Source organism: Protopterus annectens, chromosome 9.part0, assembly GCF_019279795.1.
Source record: "Protopterus annectens isolate FY-2018-M chromosome 9.part0, PAN1.0, whole genome shotgun sequence".
Lineage (NCBI taxonomy): Eukaryota > Metazoa > Chordata > Ceratodontiformes > Protopteridae > Protopterus > Protopterus annectens.
This window is the reverse complement of record NC_056743.1, coordinates 1,530,021,683-1,530,042,483: the sequence shown is the minus strand read 5'-3', so window position 1 is coordinate 1,530,042,483 and position 20,801 is coordinate 1,530,021,683. Positions and strand designations below refer to the sequence as shown.

General features: G+C 42.1%; 1 protein-coding gene across 1 annotated transcript in view; it reads left to right on the top strand.

Annotated features, from left to right (window-relative positions):
* The window catches only part of ABCF1 (ATP binding cassette subfamily F member 1), a 1,329,408-nt gene extending 1,315,079 nt beyond the window's left edge, over positions 1-14,329 (top strand). The window contains exon 18 of the mRNA XM_044082281.1: positions 13,571-14,329. Within this exon, the coding sequence (XP_043938216.1) occupies positions 13,571-13,737 (167 nt within the window). The 3' untranslated portion in view covers positions 13,738-14,329. The remainder of the gene's footprint in view (positions 1-13,570) is intronic.
* The last annotated feature ends 6,472 nt before the right edge of the window (positions 14,330-20,801 follow it).

Sequence of the window (20,801 nt, the reverse complement as noted above, 5' to 3'; positions counted from 1 at the left end):
GTAATCACCACAAGTTTACCTCACTGATTAGACATCCTCACACAGGACAAGTGGTCATTCATTTTTACTTGTCTACTCCTCAACCGACTGTGTGGATGATAGGGTTTTGATCTCTTTTAGGCACCTGTTTTCAGAGGACGTGCTTAGGTTTTCACAGGAGACAAAAAAAACCTGCAACCAGTAAGTTTGGTATGTACCTCTCAAGACATCTGCAACAACTGGAAAGGCCGCAGAAATACCTCACTAAAAGAATCACAGGCCAAAAGCAGATGCCGTACGCTGACCGCCTTAAAAAACTCCAGCTATACTCTGTCACATATAGTCTACTCAGATGCGATCTCTGCTTAACATACAAGGCCATGTCAAACCCAGAGCTCTTGGACATGCTACACTTAAAGAAATCCCAATCCCTCAGAGCCACACTCCAGGGATCTAAACCTTGGCATCACAATAAACAAAACATGCTGGAGGGATAGGTTCCTGACCCAGAGACTCCCCAGACTCTGGAATAGATTGCCCATACATATCAAGTGGAGTGCCAATTTGGCCCTCTTCAAAAGGAACCTTGACGATTGGATGGGAGAGGAAATTCACCCCAGGGATCACGTCAGTCACCCTGCTAGACAGGGGTCCAGGGAAGTAAATAGTATGGGAAGAAATAGCCAGGGAATTGTTATGGCTAGGCTTGTATAGGCCCTAGGGCTGATAGCCTAGTACCAACCTATGAACCTATTGTATGTCCAAATGGAAAAGATTTTCTGTTTGGTGCCATGCTCATAGCCAGGAACATTTTTCATTAGGGGACCCTCTGGATGATGTTCGCATTATACTGTTGCAGTCATCACCTGTGGTTTATCCCTGCTGTGGTAGCCCTTGGCCAGCCCAAATGCCAGAGTCAATGTTTTTGTGCGCCAGCTGCTGTCTCCTGCAGTCTGACGTCAGGTCGTCAGTACTATAAAGCAAGGCAGCTGATGTCATTACATTAGTCTTTCTTGCCGTGGAGTACATAGCAGTTTGCACGAGTGCCAGTTGGTTGCTACCAGAAGTCAAATTTCAGCAGAAAACGTCTAAAGCTAAGTACCCCGTTGGGGACCCTTTTTTCTTGCTCTAACAAATGTCCAAAAAAGTTAACAGTTGTCTTGCCTGTGGAAAGCAGATCCCACACCGAGACTTTCATTCTTACTGCATCACTTGTTTAGGCTCAGATCTTGACGTCCCTTATTGCCGGTTCTGTGCCCTCTTTAATGAGAGAACCATTCGCCATAGAGCTCTTTTTCTAGACAATTATTTTCGTATTTCATCTTTGAATTCCGATATGGCATCTGTCAGCCAACAATGCGCCGACATTCTGAAAAACCATAGAGACAGGCCTCACAAGGCTAAGCCTTCCGACGACACTACCGCTAAGCAAGTCGTCAGTTCTCTGGAATGTAGTGATGCGCTTTCGCAGCCCCTGATGCCAGACTTGCTTTCTACGTACGCCTCTGCTGAGACCCTCTTGAAGTATGGTATGCTGCAGAAATCCAGTTTGTCTTCCAAGCCTTTGGCTGTCTCTGCCTTGGTTGGGTCCGGAGCCGCGACGCAGGCACCAGCTTCCAAGGAGGCCGTTTGCACTACCGAGTCTAGACACAAAATGACGTCTTCTCTTCTGACTACCATTTTTCAGACACCAACGGATTCTCTCAGGCCTCAAAGCCAGGCCACTGCTAGGAAATCTGCTTCTAGCCACCATATTGCTACTGCTCCCCCACCCCAAGCTAAAATGCTTAAAATGGCGGAGGATCTCCTCTCCCTTACCTGAGGTACTCAAACCCCTTCTCCAATAAGGAAACGGGTTCCTTCTCCATAAATTGATAGACCAAGAATCCTAGGAATCTGATTATTCTGCCTTTGAAGAGGAACAACAGCCCTTAACTGTTTGAGGATTCAGATGCAGAGGAATCCATCCCCTCCTCCCTTCCAGAGGACCTCTACTTCGGGGAAACCATTTACTCCCTCAGGGAACGTTTTCAATGAGAATCTCAGGACTACCCACAGTCAAAGAAACTACTTAGAGAGTTTCTGGACCTGAACCAGCACAGACCCCTGGCCATCCCACCTATTCTGGAAGTAGTGGATGATGTTTTCCTTGAATCCACTTTAGCCCCTGATGCCCTGCCTCCTGCTACAGCTAAACCTGACAGGTACTACAGAGTACAGTTTTCTCTCAAATACCTGTACAGGAACCCTGCTGCATACCCTGAGGTCACTGCACAGCAACCCAAAGGAGCTAAGACTAATTCTGCCAAGAATCCTCTTCCTTCTGACAAAGACTCCAGAGCTCTGGACAGATGGGGTAAGAAAGTATACACTTCTGCAGCCTTAGCTGTCAGAGCACTCAGTTGTCAGTTCCATATGTTAAAATATCAACAACACACTTTAGAGCAATTAAAACAGAAGATTGCTACCTCTCCTGATGGTGCCAACTCAAAAGAGCTGGTAGTATTACTACACCCTGCCAAGTGGCCAAGCAGTCATTACAATGTGGATATAACACCCTGGAAGCCTCTAGCAGTGACAGAATCTGTTATTAGAAGACATGCATGGCTGAAAGGAACAACCTTGCCCTTATGTCAAGTCTAAACTTATTGATGCACCCCCTAGATAAGGAAAGCCTGTTTGGGGAAAAAGCAGAAGAGGTGCTTAAAAAGATGGAAGACAAAGCAAAATCTATGCAAACAGTGAAAGATTTCTTTCAAGTTCAACCACCCAGATTCAGCAGGAACTTCCCCTCTAAGCAGGGTCTTCCCTGCACCCGGCAGACAGGGCCAAAGTAAGCCTCGCAGGGACAGGGCATCCAGGCCCCCTATCCCAGGGCCAGCAGCAAAGAAGTAAACAATGGACCACTTCCACCTCTAAGGCAGTGAGTTCTAAGCCAAGCTTCTATGGTAAGCACTCACAATGACTCTCAGTCCCCACTCTGCCCTCTTTTCACTCATCTAAAACTAGGAGAAAAGCTCACTCTCTTCAACGACAATTGGGTCTCTATAACCAAGGACCAATGGGTATTAAAAATCATTTCTCAGGGAATACAGATTCTCCTTCAGCAAACTCCCAGACCTTCCCCCAAACCAGTGGGCAGAGGCATTAAAACAAGTAAAACCCATAATATCCCCGGGGGGTAGTAGAACCTGTTCCTCCGTATCAAACAGGAAAAGGTTTTTACTCCAGACTGTTTTTCGTGTCCAGAAATTAGGGCACTTGGCACCCCATCCTGTATATATCCAAACTGAACACCTCCTTGGTGGTCCCCAGATTCAAAATGCTAATCTTGCAGTAGCTCCTGCCTATGCTCACACAAAATGCCTGGCTGGTGACACTAGACCTAAAAGATGCCTACCTCCACATCCCCATCAGGGAATCGTGCAGAAAATTCCTGTGCTTCAGAGCAGGCAATCAGCACTTTCAGTTCTCTGCGTTGCCCTTTGGTTTATCTACTACTCCCAGAGTGTTCACCAAGTGCTTGGCCCTGGCTATAGCATTCTGCAGACAGAGCAATATATAGAGTTACCCTTACCTGAACGACTACCTCATTCAGATGAACAGCAAAGAAAAGTTGCTCCAGGATTTTCTCTGTCAAAAAACTCCTAGCTTACCTAGGGTTCACCATCAACGAGAAAAAAATCAAAGCAAAACCTCACCAGGAAAATTGTTTTCCTGGGAGCTGTGTTACACAGCTACCCTAATGGCCTTCCTATCCCCAGAAAAGCAGAGTTAACTGCCCCTCTACGTCACCCAGCTGGCTTAAGCCCTGGGTTACATGGCATCTTGCATCCTTCTCATCTCTCTTGCCAGGCTTCACATGAGAAAGCTTCAGTGGAACTTAAAGAACCTTTGAGGTCAGCACTCTCAGTCCCTAGAGACCACTCTCCCACTGTTCCCTTGCATAAGGGATGGAGTTCTCTGGTTGGCAGAAGCCTGTGCCATGAACAAGGATCTTCCCTTTGTCCTCCACCTTTCCAGCCAGACAATCTCCACCGATGCCTCAGACATGGCTTGGGGTGCTCACCTAGCAGGCAGGTGTACCCAAGGCCTTTGGAATGCCCAGCAACTTCACTTGCACATCAGCCAGAAAGAAGTGATGGCAGTGCAAAATGCTCTGACTTCCTTTCACCCCATCTCAGGCCAGGGGTCCTCCTTATAAAACAGACAACATCACAGTAATGTGGTACATCAACAAGCAGGGGGGCACCCAATCTTACCCCCTGTGCAAGTTAGCCATGAGTCTGTGGCTTACAGCCACCTCCATGGGGCTACACCTAACTGCCCAGGGGTCAGCAACACACTGGCAGACCATCTAAGCAGAAACTTACTGGACCCCCACGAATAGCTCCACAGAGAAATCTTTCTGCAAATCACCCAGGAGTGGGGGACCCCAGAGGTGGACCTCTTTGCCTCGCACCTCAATCACCAGCTGCACAAGTTTTGTACCAGGTAGTATCACTTCCTGTCATGGAAGGTGGATGCCTTGATCTTCCCTTGGAGCCCCTTCTTTGTGTACGCATACCCTCCTCTTCCCCTTCTTCCCAAGGCTCTGATCAGAGTAAGAGAGGAGAGACCAAAGGCCATCCTCATCGCTCCAGATTGGCCCAGACAGAATTGGTACCCCTTACTACGCAGTCTGACCTTACAGCCTCCCAAGCTGCTTCCTCTAAGGTCAGACCTCCTGACCCAGGAGACGGGGAAGGTACTGCACCCAGACCTACAGAGACTCAAACGTTCAGCATGGCTCATACACTAAACACTAACAAGAAGTCACTGTTAATCAAGCAGGTCCTGGACATTATCACAGAGGCCAGAAGGCCCAGCACAAGAAAATCTTATGCAGGAAAATGGAAAAGATTCTGCTCCTGGAAACCAACAAAAGGGAGGGGCAGTACCTCCCAACCTGGATTACTTAACAGAGTTGCTCAATAGTGGCCTCTCCTTCTCCTCTATTAAAATCCATCCCTGGGCCATCTCAGCCCATTATGATTCAGAACCCCCCCCCCTTCTCTCACCCTTTGACGAAGCAATTCCTCAGAGGGGCTTCTAATATCCGGTCTCCCAGGAGACCCTCCTACTCCACCCTGGGACATGAATTATGTGTTAGAGAAACTAACCTCACCTCCTTTCGAACCTGCCGCTTCAACAGAATTGAAATACCTCTCTTAGAAGACTGCCTTCCTACTAGCTATCACCTCAGCCAGAAGGGTTTCAGAATTTCAAGCTCTCATGGCTGTCAAGCCCTTCATAATTTTTCATGCAGACAGAGTCTCCTTGAGGACTAATCCCTCCTTTATGCCCAAGGTGGTATCTGGTGCGAACCATAACCAGGCCGTACACCTTCCCACCTTCTTTCCCAACCCTCAAAACAAGGGGGAAAGAATTTTGCACTCACTAGATGTGCACAGACAACTCGGATACTATCTGGACCACACTAAGCCAGTCATAAAAACTGACCAGCTTCTTTTAAGCTTTGTCCCAGGGGCAGAGGGAAAGCCCATCTCGAAATAAACCATTTCCAATTGGGTATCTCACTGTATCCATTTTTGCTACAAACTACATGGGAAAGCCATCCTTAGGTCAATCCATACCCACTCCACTAGGGCAGCCTCCACTAACACTGCTTTCCTCAGAGGAGTACCTACCAGGAACATATTGGAAGTGGCCACGTGGACTTCTGTTCATACCTTTACAAAGCATTACCACCTACCTCTCTTTTTGAAGTCTAGGACAGGGTTTGCCTGTGCAATTCTGCAGGGCCTCCTGACCCATACCTAGGACACTATCCTTCCAGCCTTTACCTCAGCTTTGGGAATCCTCCCACAGGTGATGACTGCAACAGTGAAACATGAAGAACATAGTACAGTCGTGTACACTTACCATAAATGTAGTTGTTGGAGTGTATTCACTGTTGCAGTCTTGGTTTCCCTCCCTCCATCCCCCTTTTTCAAATCTTCCCCTAGGGGTACACATGCTCCTCAAGGTGGCTCTTCGCCATCAGAACCACTTCTCTTTTTTCCCCCTTGTGCTTCTGTTGGGTTAGGGCAAGAAAAACTGATGTAATGACATTGGCTGCCTTGCTTTATAGTACTGATGACCTGACGTCAGACTACAGGCGACAGTAGCTGGCACACAAAAACATTGACTCTGGTATTCGAGCCGGCCAAGGGCTACCACAGCAGGGATAACCCACAGGTGATGACTGCAACAGTGAATACACTCTAACATCTACATTTATGGTAAGTGTGCATAACTGTACTTTGTCTCCTATTTGTGCGAGTTGCTCCAATCCATTTTGGCCTATTCTGTGAAGGCCCATTTGTCAGCTATCTCTGCCTGTCTTTGAATCCTCCCTTGGCTGCTCATTTTGAGATCAAATAATTTCATAAAGATGGCCTGCATTTTAGGCCCCCAAGGAAGCCTATTCCTTCACCTCCTCCTTTGGACCTTAATTTTGTTCTTGAAAAGTTCACTCAAGCTCCTGTTGCGCCTGCAGTGTAAGCTTCCTTGCTACACTGCACATGGAACCCGGTCTTGTACTTGCTCTTACTTGCTTCTTGGAGGGTTTCTGAGCTTCAGGCTGTTATGTCCATTCTTCCTTTTTTATTTTTTTATTTATTTTTTTTTCACAGAGACAGGGTGTGTCTTCATACTAATCCTTGTCTTATGCCAAAGGCTGTTAATGAGTTGTCCTCAAAACAGGCAGTTCAACTCCTTTCCTTTTTTCCATCTCCATAGTCTGCTAGTAAGGGTCTTGCATATCTTGGATTTGTACAGACAGCTAAGGTGTTATTTGGATAAAACTAAGACCATTTGTAAGTCTTACCAGCTTTTTCTTTTCATCCCAAGACTTTGAGTTTAGCTGTTTCTAAGCAAACCATCTCCTCCAGGATGTCTAAGGCCACTTCCGTTAGTATTTCTTTTCAAGGGAAGTGCCTGTCATTTTCAGTTGCACCTCGGCTCATATTCCAGTATATCTGTTGCTTCTTCTGGTGCTTTTTTCAAGTGTTTGGATACAAGTTACATCCTTGATGCTATTACTTGGTCCTCAGTACATACTTTTACTAAGCATTATAAATTGGATATGGTTTCTAGGGCCAGAGCAGGTTTTGCTATGGCCATCCTGCTTGAGTTTGTTGAGGGCTCTTCCCAGCCTTCCACCTCCCACTCCTTTTCTTGAGCTTTTGTACTCTTTCTACGGTTAAGAATACTGTAACAGTGATATAGAAGGACATGGTATAGTTGTGTAAAATCTTAACATAACTGATGTCTTTTTTCACTGTTGCAGTATTCAGTCCCTCCCTCCATCCCCCTTTTTCATTTGGGTTTTGATTTGGTTACCCACCTGGATGAGGGTCCCCCTTTTCCTTTTGCATTTTCTCCACTTGGATGAACATAACTTCCTTTTTGGTCCTGTGGAAACTGTTCTTTACTGGGGCAATTAGTGTCTGGATAATTGTGTCTGTATGTCACCTTTATGCCCTACATCCTGTCCGGAGAGCATGTATGACATACGGTACATACACGGTCTAAAGCCTTTGGTATACTGACCAGATGTTGGGCTGTCTTTCACAGGATATCTCTTACAGTTAACAATACTACAACAGTGAACAGAAGGACATCTATTGTTATCGTAAGATTTTATACAACTGTATTTTGTTTAAATGGTAGGAGATTTGGGAACCAAGGTTAAAGAAGCATGTAGAACTTGTAGGAAGGTTACAGGGTTATACAAGTATTAGATGTATTTCAGGCACAGAAGGAAGTCTGTCAGTTTAGAGTGATGCACAGAAAGTCATTACAGTGCAGTCCACAGAAGTTTGTTACAGACACTCGAGTGAATGCAGAAGTCAGGTCAAATATCCAGCATTTTAGAATATTGATCATATTATTCAGAAAGAAAGGAATAATTCAGCCATAAACAAACTCTACAAAAGGAGGAGGCTACTACAACATACACAGCAAATAAAAAAAAGGTAAGACACCCTTGATCACTATAAGTAAAAAACTAAGAGCTCTCATAAATCATCCAAAGCAAAGTTCAAATGATATGTGAAGATTACTGATCCTACAGACATGCCCAACATACTGGCTGACAGGTTCAGTGCAATATCTATACCAAGATTGCAGCCCCCCAAACATCTCAGCCTTAGTGAGAACTGCTCTCTCCAAAGCAAAAACACAGCATCCATGGGACCTGATGGTGTCCCCGGCTGTGTGCTCCTCCAAAACTCAATGAGGAATTAAACCCACAGCTAGGACAGCTGTTTAATCAAAGTCTTACCTCTGTGCCTCCACCCCCCTGGAAATTACCCGGGCCCATTAGCCTGACAAGCTTATCTGCAAAGCCATGGAGGAGGAGATAATGGGACCTCATAAATAAAGACATAGGGAATTTGCAGACTTTGGATCCAACCCAGTTTGGCTTTGTCAAAGGCAGATCATGCCTTTTAAACTTGGTTGACTTATCATTGAAAAACTCATCAGCTTAAATGTTAACCCATACATCACAAGATGGGTTGGTGTCCCACAGGGTCAGTCCTGGCCGGGCTCTTGTTTGGCATCTACTTCCCCAAGTACAAGCAAACACAGGAGGGTTATGGCTGACAAAGTTTGCAGATGACTGCAAAAACACATCTGACACAGATATCCTTCAGAAGGGTCTCACAGAAAAACGATAACTGGTGCCAGAGCCACGGCCTGAAGTTAAATGCCAAAAATGCATAGTCATACCCTTTGGGAAAAACAAGGTTACTAGCTACCAAATAGGTGGCAACACACCAGCACAAGAGAAGTTATCAGGGACCTGGGGACCCAGGTTGATAGTGACTTTCATTGCCCACCTTTATCATGAAGGATTCTCATCATCTAGATCAAGGGAGTCATAGTCTCCTTTACTCATCACTCATCAGACCAATGATTGAGTACAACGCCCCATTTGGGATGTATCTGACCCGACACCTGCAGCAGCTGAAAGTTCCTCACCAAAGTCAAACCCAGATTTGATGAATATGCTTCACCTCAAAAAATCTAGATCCATCAGAGCCAATGCTGTGGAACAAAGCTGGCCTTGTTCAAGAGAAATCTTGACCAATGGATGGAGGGATTACCTCAGTGTCACTGCTCGACAGAGGCACAGCAAAATAATGGGTATAGTTCCCAGATAGCCTAGTAAAAACCTATGAACCTATGAACCTATGAAGTACGAGTGCAGAAGCTACAGACATTATAATTCAGTCTATTTCATTGCATCAGCATGTTATTGGAGACAGTAACATTTGATTCGGATATTGTTGACTTGTACCTCTGCTCTACATAATAAACCATTCTTAATCCAATTACAGTGTATGTAGACTTTTATTCTGAAAGGTACAAGAAGATTTGGCTCATAAGAGAGGCTGGCACCTGTTCAGCACAGTTCTGGGTAATTAACAGATGCATTCATTCCAGCCTCATTCCAGTATTCTACATTCTCTTCAGTTCTTACACTTCCACATAACCAGAGCCAAAAAGGACAGAGGCGCACAGTACCTCTGATTTGAAGCAGTGAGGATCTCACTTTCAATTAATCTCTTTGTGCTTGGTATATCTACTGCACCCAGGGTATTTACAAAAAGCATGAATCCACCAATTGCCATTTGCAGAATAAAAGGGATTTGCATGTACCCATACCTGGCCCTACTGCCTACTGTAGGTGTCACCTTTGGGGGATACTCGAAGCTCTGCACTTTACCTTTTCATGTTTTGTGAGACTGGGACTCTGAGCCTTCAAAAAACTCTGGCTGTTTTCCAAGCACCATACCTTGTTCCTGGGAGCTTCCTTGGGCACTGAGTCAGTCATTTTTGCCCAGGTGAAAGTGTCTTTTCTGAGCTAGTACTTCAGATCCATAGTACAACACCATCACATCACAGCAAGGGAGTTTCTAAGAAGGTTGAGAGGTGTGGTTTCTTCCATCCTAATGGTGTCCCCAGAGTGTGCACATGGAAGCTCCAGTGATATCTAAGAAGCAGATGATGTCAAGCACACACATCCTCTGGGATCTCCTATTCCACTTCTACCCCCTGTCAAAGGGGAATATAATATTGAGAGTCACATTCAGATTCAAGTCGTACATTAACTGTGGACACTGATACAGCCATGGTGCGGGGGGGGGGGGGCTTGCTAAGCGATCTGAGTATCTAGATATTTTGAAATGGGTGCTAAGGAAAAGTTAAAACAAAATGTGAAAGGAATTATGGCAGTAATTTTGGCCATGAGTTTTTATACCCACAGATACCACCATAGTGATGTGGTATATCAACAATAAGGGGATATGTTTTCATCCTGTGTGCAGAATAGCCACTGAATCATGTTTTCTGTCCCAGGAGGCAGGCATAACCCTCACCGTATCATATATCATCTCTCAGGGCATCATGCATGGTAGGTCACCTAAGATTACTGAATGGATCCTCAGAAATGGATGATATGGATAATTTTCTGCATGTGGTCCACAGTTAGGGTGTGCAAGCAATAAACTTTTTTTCCTTCACCAGAAAACAGTCCGCTAAAACTATTTTGCACAAGGCTACCTCTTCTTGTGGCCTGTCTCAGCAATGCCTTCTCCATCAGCTGGCCAAATGTACTGATGTATACCTTTCCACCATCAACAGGTATTTGTTTGATATTACAGAAGGATGCAGTAAGCCTTTCTAGTCTGCCTTTAAGTGCTTTTAAAAATTTACCTACCCTCCAGCCATACTGTTTCCATTACCTTTTTTCCACCTATCACATGCTTTCTTGAACTCTTCCATGGATTACCCATCTCCACCATTCATTCTGGTAATCCTTTTCATGGAGCAGTTAGTTTCTGCAATCTGCTACCTTCACATCCTTAGCCCCCCCCCCCCCCAAAAAAAAAACTCCTTGTTCAGGATGGCCACTTTGCATCTCTTTGATATAATAATGTAGACAAGTAGCATGTCCTAACTATTTCTTCTGGTCTTCAGTAAGAAAAGCAAAGTCCCATTGTCTCTGGTTATATCCCTTTCCCTCCAGCCGAAAGGCCATTCTTTTATTTGGGTTCCTTCTAGCAGTCTGAAGATCCTTTCCTAGTACAGTTTCCAGAGTTGCAAGCAATACTCAAAGTCGCCTAACCAGGGAGTGCCCTGTAGAGTGGCAGCATTGTATTTGCTTCTTGGACTTTATTCCTTTGAAGTAATCCCTAGCATTTTGTCTGCTGCTGATGCTGCCCTTTCACTGTTCTGCTGCGGATCTAGTCCAGGTGTGATTAACTCTGCCATATGGTTTTCTACTCTCTTTTTTTTTTTTTTTTTCATCAGTTTCTCTCCCCCTACGTGGTACTTCAGATCCAGGTTGTTGTGATGTAAGCGCAATACTTTTTATTTCATTGAACCTCAGCTGCCACCTTTCTGCCTAATCGTTACCTTTCCGTGTCTTTTCCTATAGTCTTCCTGTTGCATCCTCAACTGCCATACATGTCTTTGTGTATCATCAAGAAAGAAGTTGATCCTGTTCTCCCTTCCCTCCATTATGTCATCATGTCTGAAGCAAATGCATTAGAGAGTACTGGGCCCAGTACAGAACCCTGAGATTCTTTTAGTCCTAATTCCCGACATTGCCCTACAGCCATAATACTTTGTGTTTTGCCATTCAGCCTTGCAGCTTTACATTTCTTCAGTCTTGCTCCTGCCTCCAGTTTTTCTGTTAGCGTCTTGTATGAGAATGAGTTAAAGGCCTTGTTGAAGTCCAGGTTGACCATATTTGCTAGTACTGCCCTGACGACCTGTAAGAAGTGCGAGTTAGAATTTTTTTTTTTTACTCAATTTTTATTTTCATAAACAAGTACATTACTTGCCGCTATTACATCATAATCTAAGATACAACTATGTAAGTAACTATATACAATATTAACATACGGCCTGAGAATAAACAATGAAAGAAGCCAGTATGATTCATTATGCATAGGTTGACAGGAAATCAATAATTGTTTAATTATCAGAGAGAGATTGAGTTGATTTGCAAAGTTTCAGTGAGAAATAGGATCTTCTTCCAAGGATTATTAACTAATGCCTTAGGATAAATTCTGAGTTCTTTGGTCTTGATCTCCTTCAATGCAGTTTCTTTCACTAGGGATAAGAAGTGTTTAGTGGAGGGTGCAATATTGAAATTTCATTTCCTAGTTGTACATTTTCTGGCATTCGTTAGGATTGTCCATAATAGATGCAAATTACTTTTCTTCAGGTAAAGCCCTTCATTCACATTTAATAGAATTTAAGCTTTAGATAGTGTAATTGACTCTGTAAATATAGCTTGCACGAAATTCAGTGTCCCTCCAAAATGTTTTAATAGCAACACAAGCATAAAAGATATGTACCCAATCAGTTTTACATATCTGCGAACATCTCCAACAAGAAACATTTGTAGAGGTATTAAATTTGGCTAATTTATCAGGTGTTAAAAAGGCTCTATGCAGAAATTTCCAAGTATATATTCTCCAGTATTTAGTAAGATGTCAACTTAACAAAGTAAAATCTTAGATTTATTTTCTAGGGATAAACATATAAGGATTGTCCCCTGGTAATATAATGCCAATATTTTGTGAGGTATAGTTTTACAGCTTACAAGCTATCATTAGGTGATCATTTACAGGTATCTTGTAAGCTGTGATGTTATTTTTAAAGTAGCCGTGGGCACCGTGTGCTGTCTTTAAGCATTTGCTTAATGGCATCTTGTTAACTGTAAAACTGTTCTTTTTTTAAAGGCAGTACTGAGTTTAGGTGACCACGTTAATAAAAGTATCAACTTTCTTTGTCTTTAAGCTCTTCAAACCAAAATAAATAAATAAAAAGGGGGGGGGGGCAGAAGTGCACTTCTGTCTGTACCTAAGCTTTCTCTTAATGGCCTTGGTTTGAATTTGCTCTTCTGTGTAACCATTGCAAACATTCATGTTTTAAAAGTTTGAGGCTTTGTGTCCATTTCTGTGCCCCACTCCTATTTATGTTGTAACTCTTGCAGCAGTTATACTATTCTTCAGATGAATTATTTTATGATGAGTCTAGTCACACAACTGAACTTGTGTAGGAAAGAAGTGATGGAAGAGGAGTCTAAGCTAGTTTTTTACTCTATTGTACATTCATCCGTACTTTAGGTTTGCTGCTTTGTCTGTCCGTGTGCGCACTCACAGTATTTTGGTTTCCTTCTGAAATCTGCTTTTATCCTTAAATGACGAAAGCAGTTACTGTCAAATTTCTGCACTTAAATAGCCTGTACTTTGTAATAGCTCAACAAAGGTAGCATTAAAAGCAGTTTGCAGATGTTTGTCTTCAACTTTGATGTGTTTGACAGTATCCTGAAGGTTTGTGCTCTGTTCATGCTGTAGGTTGAAGATGTATGTTTTTGCATTTAATTTGTGTGTAAATCCTTTCATAGTTGCAACCCTTTCAAACCAAAACAGCCTTTTCTACTTGGTGTCAAAATGTTGTAGAAATTACGTTTATTCATTACTGTAATAGACTATTATTATTTGTGCCATGTGTTTCTTTACAGCTGTACTGATTGTGAGCCATGATGCCAGATTGATCACAGAAACAAACTGCCAGCTTTGGGTGGTAGAAGAACAGAGTGCCAATCAAATTGATGGGGACTTTGAAGACTATAAACGGGAAGTCCTTGAAGCTTTGGGTGAGGTGATGGTGCACAAACAAAAGGACTGATCTGCTTTGAACTAAGACCCCATACCTAGTAGAGCTGGCACAGCATACATGGCTGCTGACAATAATAATGACATCAATGGTGCCTGAAACTAGAGATGAATAAGGAGAGAGGTGCAGTGGGACAAAGCCAAAATCATCTGCAAAATAAGCATTTGAAGATTTGCATTTAAGAAGATTGTGTGGCACTTTTAATAACACACTTCATTCTGGACTGAATAAATTTCTTCATTCTGGACTGAATAAATTTAGTTCAGGATTCTACAGGATAATGAACAAGACTATACATTGCTGGATGGGAATAATTTCTTTTCATTCTGGACTGAATAAATTTAGTTCAGGATTCTACAGGATAATGAACAAGACTATACATTGCTGGATGAGGATCATTTCTTTTCATTCTGGACTGAATAAATTTAGTTCAGGATTCTACAGAATAATGAACAAGACTATACATTGCTGGATGGGAATAATTTCTTATTGTATTCTGTATTTATATTTGGCCAGAATTGCAACACACCAGAAAAGTTTTTAATGTCCAGTTTATAAACTTTCTGCATCATGACAAAAATATATTATTTTTTGGTTTGAAATATGAGCTGTGCATTTTTCTTGTGGTATTCACGTGATAATTTGTCTAAAGTCATTTTCTGAAACACGTTTGTGGATCATCTCTGTACATGATAGGTTGTCTGGAAAAGTTGTTTTGCTGTTGATGTCTTTTTAAAAAAAAAAAAAAAAAGGTTTCCAGCAGCAACTGCAGTCAGGTGTTATGTCTTGTAACTGATTTTTGTTTTAAGAGAAACATCTTTTGTGTGAGCCAGTCTGCACTTGCAGCCCTTCGTTCTTTTTATTATTCCGTCATCTTTGATGTTCTTAGAAGCTGATGCCTCTCAGTGGGAGGTAGACTATTGAAACCACTTGGGGGAGGGGGTAGAGCTCCTGAAGTCTATCAAACCATGATCTACCTGCAGTCGAGATATCCCACTGGTCAGGATTGCAACAGTCAATGTAGCTGAGCATCTCACTTTATGGTAACTTTCTAACACGGTTGTATTTTACAGTAAATATTTATTTAGCAGGTTTTGCTAGACATGGCTTTGCCTGTTGGACTTTCTGTCGTTAAAAGACATGCTCCTTAGGAAGATGCAATATCATTTCTCAGTACTTCTCTGCCTTTTTGCTTTTTGTAGCAAAATTTGTATGACGTTTTTGTACAAGATCCACCACCGGCTTCTTTCATCATTTCTGCTGGCTTGCTGCTCTGATTCGTTAGTTGCCAGTAGTTTCCACTGTAATTGTGTGTTGTAAGAGCAGCACAAGGTATTTGTTCGTTTTTGTGAGAAGACTTAGAATTAGAGACATCTCTCAGTTCTTGTGTTCAGTAATGGTTGCATAACGTATCTGAGAGTGGGTGAATGGAGTACCAAGTCTTCTGTTATGACTTGCACTCCTGGTAACTTATTGGAGATCGTAAGAATGTTTGACCCAAATGTTAAGATCTGTTTTTCTGTAGGTTACATCCTGGTCTGTCTTGCTTTCTTTGTAGTTGGTGAGGTATTGGTAGTATCTTTGCAGAAATGGAGAGAGATCTTTTTCAGGGCATTAACAATTGCCTTTTTTGTTTAATTTTCTTATTGAGCATTCCCATGATCAAAAGGAGCCACCCATCAAATTTCATAATTTTAGAAGATGTGAGTCTCTTCCTCTCACCTTTATCTTTGACAGAAGGCAGGAAGACTCCAGCCTGTCCTCCCCATTTTTTCCGGCCATTTGTATAGTAAACATGGATAGACCTAGCTTTTCAGTTTTGTTGAAAAATATTAGTTCTGAGTTTTTGTGAGTTTCAAGTGTGGAAAAAATCTTGCAACCATTAGTTTCTATTTCTTTAATATTTATATTACTAATCCTCTCTTCTGCTTCCCCTTTGTTTTCTTACTTTTTTATTGTAAAATTTTCGATACCTGAAAGCCTTTGCCTGTATTTCTCTTCAAATGTCTTTGGTGCTGCTTTTTTGTATTAATTAATTTTGATTTCTCCCTTGCATGAATATTGTACCATATTAAAACTTTTTTCCCCATGTCCATATTTCTTCAGGTGTCTCTAGCTCCTTCTGTTTCTCCTTACTTGGGGGACTCATTTTTCCATCATGCTGTGACATAGCATGTGTTAGACTTTCTAAACTAAATACTTCACATCCCAGGTATTCCATAACTTCAAATTTTTTTAACTTCTACTTCACAAAGGGGATCTTATTTTTTGCATTTTGAAATTTTCCATATTTGGGTGACTTTGCATGTATTTGTGTTTGAATATACTTATATTTTCGCACTTCCTCAGTCACTTTCTCCAAACAGTGCAAGGTTTCTTGGTCTGCATAATTTTTTTCATGAATCTGTTGTGTTAATGAACAGAGCACAAATATACATTTGAAGCTTTTCACAGTTTTGCCTGTGCAAGTATTTTTCTCCTTATTAATGTCTTTTAATCTTTTTGTATATGTTCTGTCCAGAAATGTTGGGCTTCTTGCATAGTAGTAACGATGCATAAATTGTTATCCTCGGTAGTCCACACACACTTTTTTTTTTGGCCTGTCATTTTTTTTGTGGACTACTACTTCCTTCTACAACAGGGAAGCCATCTCCCCCTGAGACTGCTCTAACACCATTACAGGAATGTTTCTGTGTCTTAAGGATTCTACACTGTCTTTTTTTTTCAATCCTGGCACCATTGCCCCTGCCAGAAATGGGTACTTTTTTATCCTGGAACTTGTGCACCCAGCTATCTTTTTTTTTTAAACCTGCTTTTGTCCATGATATAAGCTATACTAATTGCGGTCTATATATCATTGTCATTTTGGTGAGATTTTATAAAAACAGAGTCCACCTTGTGAAGGTACTCAGCAAGACTTGAGGATGAATTCAGTTCCATCATTACTGCTCTCCTTTGCTTGTTGATTTTATAGTCTCTGGTTCAGTGTAGGGAGTACCATTTACTATTAGCTCAACACACAGTTCAGTGTTCTCTTAAGGTTGCATATATAACTGAACAATGCCTTATGGTTATCCTTAGCCTGGGAGGCTATTTTATCTTGATGGCTTTGTTGGACTTGATGCGTCCCCTGAGTTGTTGATACTGATGAGGGAGAAATTATATGGATTGTACATCTAACGGAGTTTTTTTTTTTTGTCTGTTGGGCATAGCCCTTCCTATTCATGGATAGAATTTTCTTTCTTTTGTTGTACAACCTATTTATACAAGGGGTCCACCAAGGGGGCTTGTTTTTGGAGTTTGTCTTAAGTTTATTTCAGTTTGGCACTGCTGCTTCTATGCAGTTATTTACATTCTTGTACAGGATTTCCATAAATACTTCTGCACAGGCCACAGTGTTATCTAAGTTTAGGGGGACTTGGCATTTAGCTATGCCTTCACTTATTAAGAAGTAACAAGCCTTGGAAAACTTCTTAAATGTTCTGGTGTTTGCTGGGAGTTCACCCTTTATATTTATTTCAAGGGTGACCACTTTGTGATCTGATCTGACCTGTGACAGTATTACACAAGGGGAGTGCAATCTTCCCTCATATTTGTGAGTACCAGATCCAGGATATTTGCACCTCTGTTAGATGTGCAGACTAGAAGTTCCAGGGTGTTTGCATTAACAGAATCCAGGAATCTTTGAGCCTGCATGTTAATGGCTGTGTACGTCTTCCAATTTGTGGTGGAGTAGTAGAAATCCCCATAAATATGGTGTTGGGCTGAATGGTGAGCGACTCCAGTACATTCAGCTGCATGGTGTGGTTATCCTGGGTCATAGACTGGGATCTATATTTGGCAAGGATATGGTATAAGACTTGACCCAAGGCTAGTTGGGCAGTGAGCAGCTCAAGCATGTCATATAGTTGACCAATAGTGAGGCGTTCTTACTTTGTAGAGTGATATACCTCCACCTCTTGTCCCTTCTTGTTGCTAGTTGGTCTGTGTGGAAGGTATTATAGTCTTTCAGTGCTGGGGGTGCCTTCCCTGGATTTAAACCATGTGTCAGTAACTGCACAGATGTCAATACTCAAGGATGAGGTGCACTTCAGGGAGTGGAACTTCTTGTTGAGACTCCTAGTGTTGAGCGGTAACACCTTTAGTTTATCTTGAGCAGAATTAGTTTTTTTTTTATTAGGTTGGCAGTGCCAAAAAAGGTGCTATAGATGTAGAAAATGTTTTGGCCAATGTTCAAAACCTAGTGGGGACAGGTGCAAACCATCCCTGGCAAAGCGGCATGGTCTGTCAATAATGTCCCTCCCAAACACACAAATATTGGACCCCCTCAGAATGACACCAGTAACAAAGCCAATTGTTAGTCCATCATCTTCTGTTTATATTGTGGTATCCTCCTTGGAGAGGGCAGATGCTGTTTATTGCTAGGCTCATATCTATCTGGGGTAATTGGTCTGAAAGCTCTATCTTGTTTCTCTTCATGTAGTCTAGGGAGGCACATCGTGGGTCATTAATGCCCACATGGATTTTAAGAGTCATACTGGTATTTTTGGTTTAATGTCCCAAGTGCAAGTGGTGTGAAAGATCCTTGCCACAGATAGGCAACTGACCATGACTGTCTCCTTGCTTAGCCTGATAAATGGGGCATCACTGTGTCTCACAAATTATCTCTAATGACCAATATAGTGGATTGTGTGTGTAGTTAGGTTGCCTTAAAGGCTGAGACATTGTGAGATGTGGTGATGTGTTTCCTGGGGAGTGTTATCTTTGTAGAGCATTTGGGAGGTCACTGAGGACAGCGTCTGGAAGGCCTTTGAGGTTTGGGTAGATTGCATTTAAGAGCCTCAGCATATGTAAGTTTTTCTGATCCCTAGTATGTATAGTGTGTGTGTGTGTGTGTGTGTGTGTGTGTGTGTGTGTGTGTGTGTGTGTGTGTGTGTGTGTGTTTTACTGGTAACTTGTTTGGAGATATCAGTGCCTGTGAAAGCATGGTCTCCAAAGACGCAGTGTAATTACATCTCTCTCATACCATGAGTCTACTTAAGAGTAAAAAAAAGTGAGTTAATTGCCATCTTGTCTCAGGAGCCCCAGTTCTACCAAGCTGGCTGCAGAGACCGTAGGAATGTGCATATCCATGTAGATCCTCTTTATGATCTGTGAGGGGCCTGTAACTTAATTGGGAGTTGTTGGGCTGGGGGGATAGGTTTAAGATTGATCTAAAAGAACACTCTTGGAGATGAGCTTCTCAACGGGCAATCTAGCTCACTTGACTCACCTAGATACTTGACAAAAATAGCAGAGGAAGTTTTGTATGGAAAATTACAACTCTGGGTGTCAGCGTCTATATATGGTAATGTAAACCACCTCTGCATAGCTCAGCATAGATTAATAGGAGACTAGCTAGAGAGTAAACCAATCAGAAAAACATAAATTTTGTGTGTGTGTATATATAAGGCTCGGATTCTGCAGCAATTTACCATTCTCACTGTTGTGAGTAATACTACAAGACTAAGGTCCCCAGACCAAGTAAAATGCAAGTAGTAAAAATGCAGTAGAAATGTAGTAAATGAGGCTTAAATCTTATAGCAGTTTACAATTCTGTCACTTTTGCAAGTGATACTACAGGACTATCAGATACACAGAAGAGAGATTGTGACCTTTTGGGAGTCTATAAACCTTTGGCCATTTCCCCTGTTTTAGAGGCCTCATTCACAACTGAGTGCCACAATACCCTTTTCTTAAAAACCTGACAGGTTCTTGACTCACACAAATTTTTATGTAAGAATCAATGTTCTGATCCTGTTTGTAATTTCCTTTTTCTACTGAAAACCTTCTAAGCTGCATCTCTTTCAGTGTTTTGCCTAGTGTTAAAGATAGCTGAGATATTGATAGATATGGCAAAGTGGTATTTACTTCTGCCACTTTAACCTTCCGTGCCATGAATGATTAAACTCTAGTGATATCTTATCTGTTTGGGGAAGCTTGACGTCTTGTCGGATGTGAAAGATTTGGAGAATAAATCCTCTGCCTTTTCTGTGCTAAACTCTGCATCTCAAGTAGCTAGACACACTATCAAATCCAATGATGCAGCTGATACCTTGTCCAGAGCAGCTGTTACTGACTCTGTACTTGGAAGATTCATTTGGTTAAGACTTCAATCCTTACTTGAGGATGTCAAAGCAAAGCTCCTAGACTCCCCCAGGTAAGGAATACCTTTTTGGTTCTCCTGCTATAGACTTCTTCAGAAGCATTCAGGTGAGAGGTAAGATAATGCAAGATTTCTGACATTTTTTTTTTAATTTCCTGTACCTAAATTAAAAAAAAAATACTCTTCAAAAGCTGGCCCCTTTTTTTCTGAAAGACCAAGCACCCACATAAAAATGGTAAAAGAACCAAGGAAAAGAAATTCCTGAAATCCCTCTTTTCCAGACAAGGTAGCCACTTTGTCTATTCTTCGTCTTCCATCCCACATATACACACACACCTCAGCCAGTCTCCCGTTTTCCTTTCCTTTTCCCAAAAACTTTCTCTCTTTCACTTCTTGTCTGGGAATCCATAGGTACAGACAAATGGGTCCTTTCCATCATCACAGGACTACAAAATCTAGAAAATATTTTGAATTGGTAGTCATCCTCACTCAGGTTTTCCTCAGCCATCTCAAAATCATATTCCTCTCAATTCCCCCCTTCTTCAGGACTTTATTCTGGGAATTATGGAGTGTGTTCATCATCGATGGAGAAGAGGCTTCTACTCCAGAATTGTTCTGGTTCCCAGAAAGGATAATTGAAGACCCATTCTGGACCTCTCATTTCTCAAAACCTTTCTCTGTATTCTAAGTTTCAGAATGTTGACACTTCAGTCCTTATTCCCAGTGATCCTTTCCTAAGCTTTTTGGTGACACTGAACACAAAGGGCACATACCTGTATATTCCCATTCACCCATCTGCAGGCAATTCCTAGATTGTCTCATTCTATTTTTTTTTTTCAGTTTTCTGTTTTACCCTTCGTTCTTTCCAGTGCACCAAGAGTCACAAAGTGCCCTGCTCCTGTCATTCCCTATTGCAGACTTCAAGGAATTA